This window comes from Pogona vitticeps, chromosome 6 (genome assembly GCF_051106095.1).
Source record: "Pogona vitticeps strain Pit_001003342236 chromosome 6, PviZW2.1, whole genome shotgun sequence".
NCBI lineage: Eukaryota > Metazoa > Chordata > Lepidosauria > Squamata > Agamidae > Pogona > Pogona vitticeps.
In genome coordinates, this window is record NC_135788.1 from 97848855 (window position 1) to 97864980 (window position 16126).

General features: G+C 41.3%; 1 protein-coding gene across 1 annotated transcript; it reads right to left on the minus strand.

Moving 5' to 3' along the window:
• Positions 1-1629: 1629 nt before the first annotated feature.
• GNGT2 (G protein subunit gamma transducin 2) lies at positions 1630-13411 on the minus strand. Its single transcript, XM_073004365.2, has 3 exons — positions 13277-13411; positions 4219-4308; positions 1630-2761 (listed from the first exon to the last, which is right to left on the minus strand). Exons 2-3 carry the CDS (start codon positions 4300-4302, stop codon positions 2636-2638), a joined length of 210 nt encoding a protein of 69 aa, XP_072860466.1. The 5' UTR covers positions 4303-4308; positions 13277-13411; the 3' UTR covers positions 1630-2635.
• Positions 13412-16126: the final 2715 nt, after the last annotated feature.

A 16126-nucleotide genomic window follows, 5' to 3' on the forward strand; every position in this document is an offset into this window, starting at 1 on the left:
TTTGCTACTGCCTTTCAGTGATGCCACACAAGGAGATTGCCTCACTCTACCTATTGAGAGGACTGGTCCTGTGAGCTGCTCTAATGACACAAACCCAAATTGTGGGGACCATACCTATCGTTTCACTGGGTATTGGGAATGGTTTTTGTAGAAAGTGTCTAGAGTGGCCACTTCACCAAAAAGGAGATCAGTAATTTGCAAAACAAACAAACAAACAAACAAACAAATTGGACATGCTAATTGGATATACACAAAGATGCAAAATTAGAAATGTGTTTTATAATTTAAACAGAGCTACAATGCATCCTACCGGAGTAAGGACCATTGAATTAATTTTTATATAAAAGAAACAGCTAGGGGGAATAGGATACTGAAGAGCAGCCAGCTAACTGGGTAACATGGTGAGATTATGAATTCAGGTAAAAGACAACACCACTGACAATATGTGATTTCCTTCTGCATCTCAACAGCAAACCACAGTGCTGTGTTGTCCAGTGGAACTGAAAGCCACCCACCCACCAACTGGACCTGGTGGTGCCTCCTTCCCCATACTTCCCACACACTGTTGGTACCAGTAAGGATGAGAGAAAGGTGGCACAGGAGGCAGATGGAGCTAAGGCCTGATGGGAAGGACTCCATTGAAATCCCCTGAAGTTGCAGCAAGGGCTCTTGATGCTTCCTATTGTGCCTGGACTCTGAGAACCAGGCACTAAAAATAGTTCCTTGCTGCACGGTGCCACTTGACTCTTCCTTTTCCAGAAGCAGTGGCATATGGGGAAGGTGTGGGCAACAGAGGCACTGTCAGGTGCGGTATACCGCTGGGTGCCTTCCAATCAAGACTGGCTAGGCAGCATGGCCCAGCAGCTTGTGTTGGGAAAAGTTAGCGGTGTATGCTCATTCCTTTCTCCACATCCGGTACCTGGTGAGACAAAAGGCAAAAAGGAGGGTTGTATGGCGCAGTTCTTGAACACTATCCTTCCTATCTGAGGTGCTCTTCTGGGGGCCCACCCGCTGCTCAAGTGCTTTTGCAAAGGTCCACTAGTATGAAGTGGGCATCAGAGATCAAAGTCAGGGGAATGCACCCTAAATGGTCAACTCAGCCTTTTCCTTTATAACAGTGTTTCCCAACATTGGGCAACCCAGATATTCTTGGACTGTGACTCCCAGAAGCTTTCACCACTAGCTGTGCTGGTCAGGGAACTACTGCCCTTTAAGGTGGATGTAAATTATTTATTTAGCTAATCTACGTCTAAGGTGAAATAATAGTTTAGCTATAATAGAGCCTCGTGGCGCAGTGGTTAAACTTCTGTACTGCAGTCAAAACCGTGCTCATGACGCAGCGTTCAATCCCAGGTAGCTGGCTCAAGGTTGACCTCCTTCTGAGGTTGGTAAAATGAGTGCCCAGCTTGCGGGGGTGGCAGTAATATGTAGTCTGCATAATTAAGTTGTATACTGCCCAGAGAGTGCTTTAAGTGCTATGGGGCAGTATATAAGCAGCACAATTTACTTTCTTTTTTTACAGACCCTGATATTATTCCTCTCAGAATCCCACAGCTTAAGTACACTTCTCCAACTGTTTGACTTGAGCTTCAAAGGAATCATATGAATCAACAAAGTCGAAACAAGCCATTTCCAACATAGCACACACTCTTTTTAATTTAAAGCAATGGTACTTGAATTTGCACTTCACAATACAATTGAAAAAGCTGGCTTCAAAACTGCACAATAATTATCTGCTACTTAAAGACAATGTGCGTTGCTTTTTTTAAAAAAACAAAGCAACACAATATTCATCCTTGATAATAATTATGGTCGCCATTCAGGCCTTAGATCTAAGAACACCCTCTGTGCTGCTTTGTACCATACTACATGCCCGTAGGGTTTAAAACAGCCCCCCTCCCATTTTTCATCCCACTGGAAGCAAGGAGATAAGAGTAACCATTGATTAAATGTTTGGCTTGATACAGGTTCTGAGAGCTGAAGCTAGGTGGGTTCTAGAAATTCAAGAGGTAAAAAGCTGCTGAGTAGGATTTGGAACAGAGGACTGGAGAGAGAGAAAATGATTGTACTGTACATCCTTTCACCTGCAACTCTTTTCCAAACCATGCTGTCCTGATAGGGTTTTTCCCCCGGCAAAACAAGCTGAGCTTTTCTTACAAACAGATGTGTGTATTATCCAGCACTAAATATTAGATTTTGAAATTTTTGATATGCGCCTTTTAAAAAAATGGAATATCTTACCCAGTGGTAAGTCCTTGCCTGCTTCTTTTCTATTCAAGCTGGTATCTACTTAAAAAGAAAGAAAGCCAAGAAATAATATCGCAAACAAACGCCAAGCCTATTTTTTTTTTAAAGCCAGCCATTAAAATGAGGTGAAGGTTCTTGGGGACTGCAGTGTATTTACAAAATAAAAACTGGACTTCAACAGCTGAGGATGCTGTTCTCTGAAGTCCCCCCCCCAAAAAAAATTCTTTTGTTCTGTAGGAGGGTTACACAAAAACAAGAGTCCCAGTTTGTTTATTCATTCCCCCTGCCTAAGATCATTTGTACTCATACTAAATGCATAAATAAAACCTATACAGTCCTTGTATTGTACAAAGAGGGCCACAAAGATCTTCACAGGGTTAGGCCAGGGTCAGCTTATTATACAGCCTCCCTTCTCCTTGAATGGGTTCTTGTCTTCTGGGACACCTTTTAAGAGAGGATCTTCAGCAGCCATGGATTCTATATAATCCTTGAGTTCTTTAGCTGTCTTGGAGACCTGTTGGAGAGGAAGAAGAAGTGATGCTCTAAGAACTCCTGAAGATATTTGTCTGTTCATTCTGAAAGCTGAAGCAAGTTCGAATAGCACTACTCTCTTTAGAGTCACGCTAGACCATACAATTAGTATTTCATTAGAAGTGGAACTCACCTGAGAGGAAAAATACATCCTATTTATCCTAGCATAAGCCTGGCTCACTCTGCATTTCATTATTTGTGAATAGTCACAAGGTAAACATTGGCTTCATTTGCAATTCTCATTGCATGGGACTTTGAAATTACAGTATTCTGTGTCTGGAGGGAAAGCACTAATAGCAGAGAATACATATTGTTCTTTTTATATAATTTGACCCCAAAATGACTTATTGTTCTTTTTATATAATTTGACCCCAAAATGACTTAACAAGGGGCTACCGTAGGTTGAAAAACTCTCCCAACAAGATAGCAGTCTCTGAAATAAAGAATTCCTCTCACAAAACTATCATTCATTTCATTTGGACAGTGCAGGAAAACCTTCCCATCAGTTGTCCTCCAAAAGCTTTTTTCCCCCTGTATTCCACTCTGCCGCCAACTAACAGCTCTTCAAGAAGCTGCCTTGCCTTTTCCTCACCATAGTAGGTCATGTTACGAGTTTTCTGTACACTCAGAATCAGTGAGCCCAATGATTGAGTAAACCTGCCTGAATCTTGGGGCCAAACAGTACATTACAAGTAACATGTCAGTCTAGTTTAAATTAAGTTAGTACTGTATTTCAAAGGCATGCTTCCAGCAGATTTTCATGCCTGAGTTGTGAGTGAAGCCCATGTTTATGTCCAGAAGACCAATCAGAAAACAAAGCAAACTAATTTGCAAGCTATGGGGGACGTGTAGATATCTTGCTGTAACAATCAGCCACTTTGAGCAGTTAAGGAATTGGTTATTCCAATTATGTTTGGTATAGGATTTCAATACTTGCATTGTAGGATTGATTAGTTTTCTTCAATTAATGAAAGCTTGGAACATTCATTTTCAGCTTTGAGGTTTTTTGTAGCAACATGTGTAATCCCAAATATATGGTGGTATGGAGGGAGTTGAATTCTCCACATGCTACCCATTTTTTATTTTTGTCTTTTCTATATCTTGTACTCTGTGTTCAGAATGAGAACAGCTTGTGCAGGAGCTGTCTGATTGAAACAGCCTGCAAATCTTGAGCTAGTAAAGACTTAAGCACAAGATATTCTCCTGTGCAAGGCACATTTTAATGTACAGCAGTTCCTCTCATACAGTTCCCTTGCATTTCAGGAGGCTCTGTGTACAAACATCCAAGTGGATTATATCTTTTATGTTTCACTCTGTCCATCGTACCAGGCAGTTTGTTCTCTTAGAATTCAAAAGATTTGTGCACGCTGGTAACAACTGACTGGCCAGGTAAAAGTCAGCACTTTATGATTTTGTTCCAGACAGTGTAGAAATAATTACCATTTGTCTTTCGAGTTTCGCTTCCTTTTTCAGTTGGTCTACTTCCATCTTTAAGAGTTCTTTTTCAGTCATATCTTGGGCCATCTTGCCCTGCAATCCAAACACAAATCCAGTTTAGGAGTCTACACACAGCTTAAAAGCATCTAAATCAAACGACTAATGAACAAATAATGAACTTCTGTGACTCTTGAAATGAGTCACAAAACTTGGGAAGCCCAATAAAAGTGTTCCTCCTGGGGCTAATAGCGAGAATAGGGGGTGATTTGAATGAGGGTGGTGGTGGTGGTTTTGCATGCAGTGGTGAAGGTCCTTCCTTCTGCCATAGTCCTGTTGTTCCTCACCTGCAGCTGTGCAAAGAGACTGGAAAGGCTATGAGCAACAAAAGAAGCCCCTCTGGTAATACAGTACTAGCAACTGAAAAGAGAGCAGGTCAGAGGCTTCTATGAACAGAAGTGAACAAGCAATATGTACAAAGGAGGAAGAGTAAGAAAAGATAGAAGGAGGAGGCAAACTGTTGGATAGCTCTGACTTCTAGAGGTTGGAAGTTCAATTCCCTACTGTGCCTTCTTGAAAGGGGCTGGACTTGATTGATGATCCATAGGATCACTTACACTCCAGAAGGACTCCCTTCTCCAGTATGAGCCTGCCTTTTCCACTAAGGTCTTCAGGAGAAGTCATCCTGTGAGCCCTAAATTATGTCTAGGTGGAATCAAGAAGAAAGCCTTTTTGATGGCTCTGGAGTGCCTTCCCCTAAGAGTCCACTTTATCCCATCCTTGATGGTATCTGTCTTCTATTGCACAGCTATGGAGAAGGAAACTTTTTTCTCATAATGCTAAAACCCAAAGTAAGACACTGAAGCTAAATGATATTTGGGATAGATATTAGGGAGCAGTTCTTAACAGACAGAAAGCAACAGTCGCATCATAGAACTCAGTTATTAGAAGATGTTGTGATGGTTTCCAGCTTGAGTGGCTTTAAATGAGGATTGGACGAGGGGATGGAACCACTAGTCAGGACGGCTGCATGTGTTCCTTCTAGTCCTAGAGCAGTGGCTTCCAACCTTGGGTCCCCATATATTCTTATTCTTGGGTTAAAATTCCCAGAAGCCTTCACCACTAGGCCAAGAGTTCTGGGAGTTGTAGTCGAAGAACATATGGGGACTCAAGGCTGGGAACCACTGTCCTAGAGGCAGTGTACCTCTGAATATCAGCTGCTAGAAAACATAAATGGTGGTGCATTGTTTCTGTCATGTCCTGTTGATAGGTCCTTCTAAGAAACTATTGAAGATCTTACTGCAGAAGTAAGCAGTCCTTCAGAAAGCTGAGAAGGCAGTCCAAAGCAAGTTGAATTTCATAGGCCTTCCATCTCATCTAGCAGGAATCTTTTTTGTTTCTATGTTCCATCTTAATGGGAAGATCACATTGTCTTTCTTTTTGATGGTTTTAATCAAGAGTACTGTACAGTGTGTAGGGACGTGGTGGTGCTGCAGGCTAAACCGCAGAAGCCTGTGCTGTAGGGTCAGAAGACCAGCAGTCGTAAGATCGAATCCACGTGACGGAGTGAGCGCCTGTCGCTTGTCCCAGCTCCCGCCAACCTAGCGGTTCGAAAGCATGCAAATGCAAGTAGATAAATAGGGACCACCTCAGTGGGAAGGTAACAGCTTTCCACGTCTAAGTCGCACTGGCCATGTGACCACGGAAGATTGTCTTCGAACAAAAAACCCTGGCTCTATGGCTTGGAAACGGGGATGAGCACCGCCCCCTAGAGTTGAACACGACTGGACAAAAATTGTCAAGGGGAACCTTTACCTTTACCTTACTGTACAGTGTATTTATAAGCTGTTTTCCAAGACAAAGCTCGATTTTCATAAATGTTGTGTGCATCATGTGCCACTACAATGTAGTGTGTTTATCTGCATATACTAAAATAATAACTACCAGATTCTGGTGATGGGGCTCCGCTTGTCTCCCACCCAGCAGATACTTATGGCTTTAGTGAAGTCTATCTAATTAGACTTATGGGCTTGTCTTTTAATTTTACCAACTCTTATTTTGCACCTTTGCTTCTTGTTTTAAAGACATTTTTAAGCATTTTAATTGCAGTTGAAGTGCTGAAATATTTTCATTACTTTATTTATTTGTGTGTTTGTTTGTTTGTTTGTTCGTTCGTTCGCTCGTTTGTTCGTTAACATTTAACGAACATTTAAGAAAGGTGATGTAGAAATATACCTACATATGAACCTTTATTGGCATTAAAAGTACAGAGTGCTTTAGACAAGGGGACAAGGTGTGAGGAATAATAAAACCATGACCAATTTAAAATTAGGAAAGGAGGAGTGACCATGGGCTGTACCCGGGAGATACCTCTCTGATTTGAATCGCAGTTTGTAAAAAACAAGCAATGTAGGCGGTGACATGATTAGTTGTCCCCTGGACTAAAAAGTGGACTTTGACATTATCAGAGCGGCCTCAATAGCCGGAGAGCAATGGATCTAAAAATCTTGCTCGGAGGCTATTATAAAAGGGGCAATCCAAAAGAACATGGGAAACTGTTTCAATGGCATCTTGGCTGCAGGGGCAGATGTAGAAATACTGTATGTTAAATGAATATCAAGCGAACAAATACACAGATGTGTGTTCAGTATTATTCAAGACATCTATAGGACCCCAAGTGGCTTAAGTAGTCTTAGAGGCACATGGACACCTCCCTTAGAGGCACATGGACACCCCAAGTGGCTTAAGTAGTCTTAGAGGCACATGGACACCAGCCAAAGGCACTTTGCTACCTGAGGTGAAGCAGAAGATGACCCCACCGCCACATTCCGTGTACAAAAGCTGACTGGGTGGGCAGCTGAACCTTACTTCAACACTGTCACTGTCAGTGGGAAAAGATCCCATACAACACCAAAGAGTAGCTAGTTTACAGGACACGGGACAAGATGTATGGAGGACACCAGCCCATTCTTCAAGAGAAAAGAAAGGCCAAGGGTCTCAGTGCTACAATGCCCTCCTCCCCAGCAACTGCTGCTTAATATCTCACTCTGCCTAACATTAGGACTGTCTCTTTCTTAGTGAAAGTGTAATTGAAATCTTATTGAAATTAATTTATTTTGTGTTCTGACTGAGACGTTTTGGTGTTAGTGAAGCAAAAGCTTGACATACTTCTGAAAAAAATTAAATGTGACACTGCTTTCACAGTAACTAAGGCTGGCAAGACCAATTTCATAATCAGTTTGATGTGCAGTTATGCAAGAATAAGACACATAGTTTGTTCTGTCTCTCTTGCATTTTGATGTATGACTTATAGTTTATGACAAAGTTAACAAAAGACGGTTGCACAGTAACAATACTGCTGTTAATGAAAGACTTTAGATATGTAGGTACGTAAATTGCTAAAGTGTTCACAAGGACTTTTATGAAAGAAAATTATCCTAGAACACTGGCTGACATACTGAGGGAATTGTGGTTCCACAGACATTTATCAGAGACTCCGGAGGGAGATCAGGAGCCATCAATTTGCCCATCCAGAGTTAGTATCTGGACAGCAGGCTCAGAAGCATACAGATCACCTAGTCACCATCTTTACCACTTAAGATAGATGCATGGAAATTACTTAGCCTATAAAAACAATTTGCAGAGTTGAGATATATGTATAAGTACATCTAATATTATGCAAATCTATGTCCTGTTTTGTTCCGTTAGTGTTTGTTTTGTTTAATTTTTGTATGTGTAATATACAAATAACCCCTCTGATGACTGCTTCAGGGCAGTGTTATGTAACTGAGTGATGCTCTGAAGTCGTATATGTTAATATTATGTGCTATTGAGTTGGTTACAACTTATGATGACCTTATGAATGGATAGATGGTCCTATTGTTAATAGCATTCCTCCTGTCTAGAAAACTCCGGGCTATGGCTTCCTTTATCTAGTCAGACCATCTCACATTCAATCATCTTTTCCTGCTGCTATCCAGTTTTCTGAGCATTATTGTCTTTTCCAGTAAGTGTCTTCTCGTGATGAGCACAAAATATGATTGCCTCATTTTTATCATTTTAGCTTCTTGTGAGAGTTGTCACTTGCTTTGATCTAGCACCCACTTATTGGTCTTTCTGACAGTCCACAGGATCTGTAAAATTATCTTCCAAAATCACATTTAAAATGAGTTGATTACTCTCCTGTCTCCAATGAAGTATCCTTCCTCTTGAGGACATTTTCTACTTCCTTCATAGCTGTCCTTCAGACTATACGTAAGTAGTGGCAAACAAAATGACCCTCCGAAACAGAGACGGGCCACTTGTTGCCCTCCATATGTTATTGGACTGCCCCTTACCATTGGCTGTGCTGGCCAGGGCTGATGGGATTTGTATTCCAGCAACATCAGGGCCCTCACAAATCCCCCTCCCTGTTTTAAAATAAATAACTCTAGCCAAATGTTGGGCTTATTTTCAGTGTGTATGAAATAATGGTGAGGACTGATAGCCCTAACCAGCAAGTATGCTCTTTACCACAACACCCAGCACTCTCCGAAACACAGAAGGGGGGTGTCCAGTTTGAAGAGGCTTCTAGCAAAGTGACTTTGAGTGTACAAGTTCAGTTGGTGGCCGCAGCAGCACTCAGTAATTGAGTGTCTCATGGGCCCCATGTTGCCATGTCCACCCTGTGCTAGTCCTGTGCACATATATATGCAGAACTTTTCAGAGCACATTTGCAGAATGTGACTTTCTGAGTTGTGGGATGTCAGTTTCTTGACCTCTTGTGCAACAGTACCCCACCCCAATTGTATCTTTAGATCAATGTCATAGTTCAGTATGTCTAATTTTAGAAAGAATTTATTGTGTTACTCATGAGTTCTCAGCTGCCAGGTTGCTGTTATTGTTGTAATTGCGCTGATCACACAACTAATTCACCACGCTCCATTGTTAACAGAGTAGATTGTCACCAGCCAGAAAAATATGGATAAATAATATCTTGTTCTTTCTAGTGGCAATTCTAACAGTGCATCCCAGAAATACAAAACTGCAAAAGACAAAAATCAAAGCTTCCCTTGCCACTTGGGGTTAAGAAGATAATGACATAAAACCAGTGGCAATAACAACAATGATACTTGCTGGTGACCAGCTGATGCCACAAGTGTGAAGCTGAGAGAAACAGCTTGGAGAAATGGGAGCTATGAAGCATAGCATGGAGGCAGGCTAGGGATTCACAACAATAGGAGGGCCTTTTCCCTGAGAAAGGAACAGCACAATCCACCACTTCTAGTACCCTGCCTCCTCAGACAGCCCTCTCACATTGCCTAACAGTAGGGCTGTCACTTCTGTAAGAAATAGATGAAGGAAGTGGGTATGTTCATGAAAATGAGAGTGTATGATAGCAGGCTTCAAAGACCTGAAGGAACATCTTGTAGAAAAGGGCAATGTTTAGAAGGGCTGTCACTCAGTGGTAGAGAAGATGCTTTGAATTCCAAAGGTCCCTGGTTCAACCCCTCAAGCTTTTCTGGACAGAACAGGGAAAAGTCATTCCTCAAATCCTGGAAAGCCATTGTTGCCAATTAGAGCTGGCAATACCAACCTAAATAGAAAACTACAATGCGGCTCAGTATGAGGTAGTTTCCTCTGCTCCAAGACTGTGTTCTCTGGTGCCATTGGGGGTTGGAGTAGATCTAATGGAGTTCAATTGCAAGATAATAAATGGTTGAATATTAGGAGAAATAAGTTGATGGTAAGGGCAGTTGGACAGAAGAGCTGTCACTGAGCGCTTCTGCCCAACTAAAGAGCCATTTGTTGGGTAAGTGCTTGCCTTGGATGTCCTGTCTCAATCAAACAGATGAGATGGCCTAGTAGGTCCTCTCCAGAACTATGGTTCTATCCTTACATGAATTAAGAGGTAAGATGACATGTAGACAAAGGACTCAAGAACAATACAAAAGCCCCTGAAAACATGACAGAAGTGCTAACATTAGTGCAGCTTGCTGTGTATCTGTATGAATAAACAATGGCTGTTAAACAAACTTATGGTTCACACCGATCTGTCCTGAAGGAGGCAAGTGGCTCTTTCTCCACTGCTACCCTTTTGAATATGCTTTCCTTTCCTTAGGCTTGACACAAATAATAGAGTTCTTGTTTTTCTTGCTCACATCTGTATTGAGACTGTATTGAGACATTCCCTACCCTTGATTAATATATTCAGTGCAAAAGTTGGAAAAATGGTTTTGGATTACAATTGCCAAAATTGCCTGGCCAACATGGCCAGTAGCTATGCCTGATGGGGGATTCGGAATGTTGTAATAAAAAAAAAGTAGGGGAGTGGCTACACAGTGATCTTACCCAATTTTTCTCTGCTGACAGCAGATAAAAATGACCTAATTTTAAGTGATCACATGACGTGAAGCTAATCTTGAGTAAGACTGCCCTTTTCCAGTTTCCATTTGTCTCCATTTATACCTTTTTGGTTTATCCGCAAGGGCTACTTTTTGGGAGGGATGCAAGTGGGAGTACTCCATTTTAGTTTGCCGTAATTGATCATGTGATTGTGGAGCTTGCTACAAAGTCGAAGCATGTGCAAACGAAAGCTGACCCAACTGTATGCCTTCTTTGAGTAGGCAAACCCAAACGTTCCCAAGCTCTGCTTTTATGTTACATCGTAAAGGGTTCCCACTTTACAATGAACATTTTGACTTGACTATTGTGTTAAAATATTGTGCTAGAGAAATTGTTGCCAAACGATAGGAAAAATCTTGTTGGTATATTTTTGTGCAGGCATGCCTAGATCAGGCACCAGGAACATTTAATTTAAGCTCATGGAAAGCTTCCTATGCCCTATTTTAGGTTCCAAGGCTCCCTAGGATAGTGGTTTTGCTTGTTTGCTTGCTTGTTTTACTATTAAATGCTTTACTCTGCCTATCCCAAGGCTCCTAAAGATGTCACCAGGGCAAAAGAGAGACCTAGAGACCCTCAGGATCTAAAATGGGGGAATACAAAGCTTTCCATAAGCTTAAACTGGAGATTTCCATAACCGGAACCAGTTACACTGGCATAAAGTTGCACAACAAGATTTTGCCCAATGTGTGTATCTGTGTGCGCGCTAATTTGTGTATATCATTATCATCATCTTAGAACTGCAGAGTGGAAGGAATCCTGTGGATCACTGTCACAGATTTCAGTCCCTGTCACCCTGCCCACGGTGGGAAGGTAATGGTGTTCCATATCTAGTCGCGCTGGCCACATGACCACGGAAACTGTCTATGGGCAAAACACAGCCCTACGGCTTGGAGATGGGGATGAGCACCACGCCCTAGAGTCGGACATGACTGGGCTAAATGTCAAGGAGAACCTTTGCCTTTACCTTTACCCCTGTCAAGGAGGCAGAGAGGAGAATCAGATTCCCAATCTCTGGCTCCACAGCCAGCTACTGAACCCACTGAACTACCCAGCAGTTTTCTGTGATCATACCTCTGTTGCCCAACTTTCAATCTTCTTCAAAATGGTCTTTCCCTGTCCTGAGTGTGTCTGCTGAAAAAAACTGTCCCTGCACATAGACTGCTACTGTTGGATTTGGGGTATAAGACTGTAATCCTAAATCCTTCTAAGGAGGGATGTGGCAATCTGTCACTCCTGTTTTTGTTTATTAAAATCCTATTGTCGTTCTTCTCCCATCACCATTTTGTATTGGATTGCTATTTTTCCTTCTTCATACATGGAAAATCATGCAGATTTGCAAAAGGTGTGTTCTTCTCCCAAATATGCATTTTTCATATGTATTTTCCACAACGTATACACTTCTGTTCATTTTCTCCATTGACGTAAGTTGTATTTAAATCAGTTTTTCAAGTATATGCATTTTTACTTGTGCACACATTTCAAATATATTTCTAGTTTTTCCACACAAATGGATTACAAGACTTGGAAAGGTACACATTTCTTAGGCATGTTGTGCTTAATTTTGTTAATTTTAGGAGGTGCAAAACTCATATTTTCATAAAAAATGCAAACCCAGTGAATTTGTTTTTCCTCTTCTACTTCCCAGCACCTTTGACATACATGAGACTTTCTGCCCAGGAATGAGGCACAAAGAAATCTATTACAAGGTTAAGTGCCATTTTACACCATAAACAATCCCATTCCGTGCAAGGAAGTACACTTAGGGTATGGTTACGCTATTGGATTGGGGTTTTTAAAGCCAGTTTAGAGTCATGTGGTGGGCACATGGTTTTTGATCAATATGTGCATCCTTTTGGGACAACTTTTAACCCATTTTCAAGTTATGTTGTACATTAGTCATGGGCTTTTAAAATGATTGCATTTGAAACTTTTGTCCTGCACCCACGCACCCTTGCACTGGCATGTGTGCTCAACTGTGTGGGGTTTGTCAAATAATAGATGCCAGGATCATGGATTTTAGGCTGCAGGTAAACTTGTAGTCTGATCTGGTTTTTTTTCCTATTTATAATACTGAACTAGTGCTATCCCAATTTGAAAGAAATAAAAAATATTAAAAATAGCACCACCACCACCAGCAAGTGATTGTGAGAGACAGCTGGCATGAGAGCAGGCAGGTGCCACAAACTCATTGCATTTGAGGTTCTGTCTTGCGCTCACCCACCCTTGTTCTACCTGCCTCTCACCACTGCCAGTATTATTTTTAATATTTGTTTTGCTTTTAATTTAAAAGAAACTAGGATAGCAGGAGTTTGGTATTACAGATAGAAAAAAAAAGTAACAGAGTGGACTGCAAGATTTCCCTGCAGTTTGAAACCCATAGTCCTGGCATCCATTACTTGACAGACCCCCACAGACACAATTTACTCCTACCCAGGTGAGCACACATGCCAAAACAATTCCAAATAAATCATATCCACAATCAGGTTAAAATAATCAATGCCCTTGAGGCTGTTTAAAATACCTCACTTTAAGAACAAAAAAACATGCTTCTCAGCTTTAAAAAAAAAAAAAAGCACACTCGGGTGTACATTGTGTAAACAGAGATTTTTTAAAATCTATTTCAAGTGTGCTAAACCTGATACAAACCCAGGAGTATTTCAACATGCAACAGCACCCTTACCTCTTCTGATGTGTTTTCCCCTCCAAAGCTCCACGGTGGTTTAGAGAGTTATCCACCTAAGCTGGTGAGAAGATGTCTTCTGTGGTATTGAAGCCTCTCTGCTTGAAGATGTCTTTGGCATTAGGCGGTACTTGGTTTGGAACTGATTGTCTTCTGTCCTTAATCTGATAATAGACTCAGTGAGTTAAACTGGTCAGGTGTTGAGAATTAACCTCAAAGCCCAGGTTAAGGGTAAGTGTAAGCAGGGAGGGAGAGAGAAGGGAGACAACAGATGGCACAGTTGAAAAAGTAGATCAAGAGACCTTTCAGGACAGCAGACAAACGCACCATTCAAATGCAAAAAATTAGACCTCTAAGGACTTCAAGTCAAGGTCTCAACTCTGTCCCAAAGCATCCCACAGTTGCAAAGCATATGCTGCTATTCCATTCTTTGGCCACTTTACTAGGCACATAACCTTCAGACCAGAGTTGACCTGTTAATAGCCAGCAGATGACATTGCAAAGTCAATGTTTTGTCTATATAGCCCTAATGTAGCCCTATGACCACTGTCACAAATGTTTCTTGGGCGTCAAGGATCTAAAGCCAATTGTTTGTTCCAACTAGAGTAAACCCATTAATTGAATGAGACCTGTTAAGTCAACACTAAGGTAAGTCACAATGATCAAAGGTCTAATCTACTGTAGTTGAAATTGAGGCTGTCCTACTTTCAGCAAATCATGAAAAGGCAAGAATCTTTGGAAAAAGACAATAATTCTGGGAAAGGCGAAGGGCAGCAGGAAAAAAAGTAGGCCAAAGACAAGATGGATTGACTTCCTAAAGGAACCCACAGGCTTGACTTTGAAAGAGCTGGTCAAGGTTGTTTAGGACAGGACACTTTGGAAATTGCTCATTCATATGGGTGCCATAAGTAGGAAGTGACATGATGGCACAGAACAACAGCAGTATAGCTGGGACTAAATGTTTGATTGAGACCAATGTCCTTATGGAGAAAAGGAGGCCTCTGAGACAAGACAAAGCTCCTTTCCTACATGAATAAACAGCCATAGTTTGTCCCTGGACATCTAGGGTTAGAAGGCATAGCTCTATGTCTTGGAGGGTATAGGGGAAAAACTTCTGCGTAGGCACAAGCCCCATTACCCCTTCTTTCCAGATAAATTATAGATAGCAGTTATTACACTCACCAAGGTCAAATGCAAGTTTTATTTGTGTGGAAAGTCTTTCAGTAGGAGTTAGCCTCCTTAAATGATTTAGTGGCTTATCATGGGAGAATTGGATGGATGTCAAGAGGGCAGTATGCATTCTACGTGTCCTGGTTTGACCTCAGTGTCTCTTCTGCATGTCAACTGCATGTCAACATGAACACGACAGTGTGCTCTCTCTCTCTCTTTCCCTTCTGGCTCTGTAGGCTTCCCATTTGCCTTTGACTGGCCACTGTTTCTGCAGAATGCTGGGTCTTTGGTCTCATCCGGGGGGGGGAGGGCTTTTGTGTTCTTATGTTGTCATGCTCCTGTTCACGTAAAGGAATTAATTAACATTGGTAGTATGTTATCTTTTATTGAAAATAAATCCTTTTTGGGACATTGATTTCTTATTTAATGATATTGGGATTCATTAAGAAGCCTATGTAGCTAAAGGCAGTGTGTTCTATGGCTGCAGTAGCTTTTATAGCCTGTTAGACCTTTGGCCAAGGTCCAGGGATATATTTCTGTGTTTAACACCAACAGAATAGGAACGTTATTCCTTCTTCTTCAGCCCTCCATTGGACCAAAAAAACTGATACAGCAAGTGTCCCAGTTCCTATGGAGAAGAAATTTATGTTGCAAGGGGATATTAGAGGGGGAGAGGACCACCAATTCTGATGGAAGCAGCAGGATCCAGTGAATGTTTACAGCTAGCTTCCAGTCCTGGAGAGGCTCTTTATTTGATAATGTCTTTCTTTAGTTATGATCTACTGCACTGGGGCACCCTAAGCTTTTGACCCAAAGTCCTGCACAGATGGCACTACTGCCCTGCAATGACCTTAAAAGCATTAGTTTGTAGACCTTCCAACTGGATCTTGTTAAAACTGCTACTGTAAAGAAGACAATACTTACTGAAAAGGTCACTTATTAAATACCCACAGGAAAAAAATCTGCTTGCCAAAGTCTCTTAATCCCTGCAATTTAGAACCACTGATTTAGAACCACCGTCATGGCATTCAGTAAATTCTGGATGATTCTGAAAGAGTGAAACAGCACATTACTGATGGAATGGCATGAAGACAATACCAAAAAAACAACAACAAAAAACCCCAATGCCATTACAACACCCAAATTATTTTTGCATTTTAAAAAAGCAACAAACTAGCATTTTATTTACAATCATTTCCACAAATAGGAATAACCTTAATGTACTGTATAGCATTGGTTGATATCCTGTTGCATAGTATAGTGAGTCACAACTAGAGTGGGCTCATTGAATCAGTGGGGATTTGGTGAGTCAACTCCTCTGTAAGTTCAAGTGATTCAAATAGGCCTACTCTGGGTTACTTTAATAGAGTAAATTGCACTTAGAGTAGACCCATCGGAATCACCAGAACTTACAAAGGAATTGACTCACCACTGATTCAGTGGTTCTACTCTAGTGTGACTTACTATGCTAAGCAACAGGATTTCAGTCATTGAATTATTTCTTCAGTTAGAACTCAAGAAATACATTTAATGTACAGTACTGTATTTTAAAAATAAACAAGGCAGATAGCCCGCTTCAAGCATGTGAATGTTAAAGCATTTCTAAAAAAGGTTGAACTTGCTGATTTTAATGCCCAGGCTGATCTATGGAGGAGGAAGTACATTTTCAGAATGCAGTTC

What these genes read in the sequence shown, in the direction of transcription:
- GNGT2 (XM_073004365.2), bottom strand. Translation starts at nt 4,302, where the DNA reads ATGGCCCAAGATATGACTGAAAAAGAACTCTTAAAGATGGAAGTAGAC. An exon ending in CGAAACTCGAAAGACAAATG is followed by an intron (nt 2,762 to 4,218) that starts GTAATTATTTCT and finishes CCTCTCCAACAG; the next exon opens with GTCTCCAAGACAGCTAAAGA.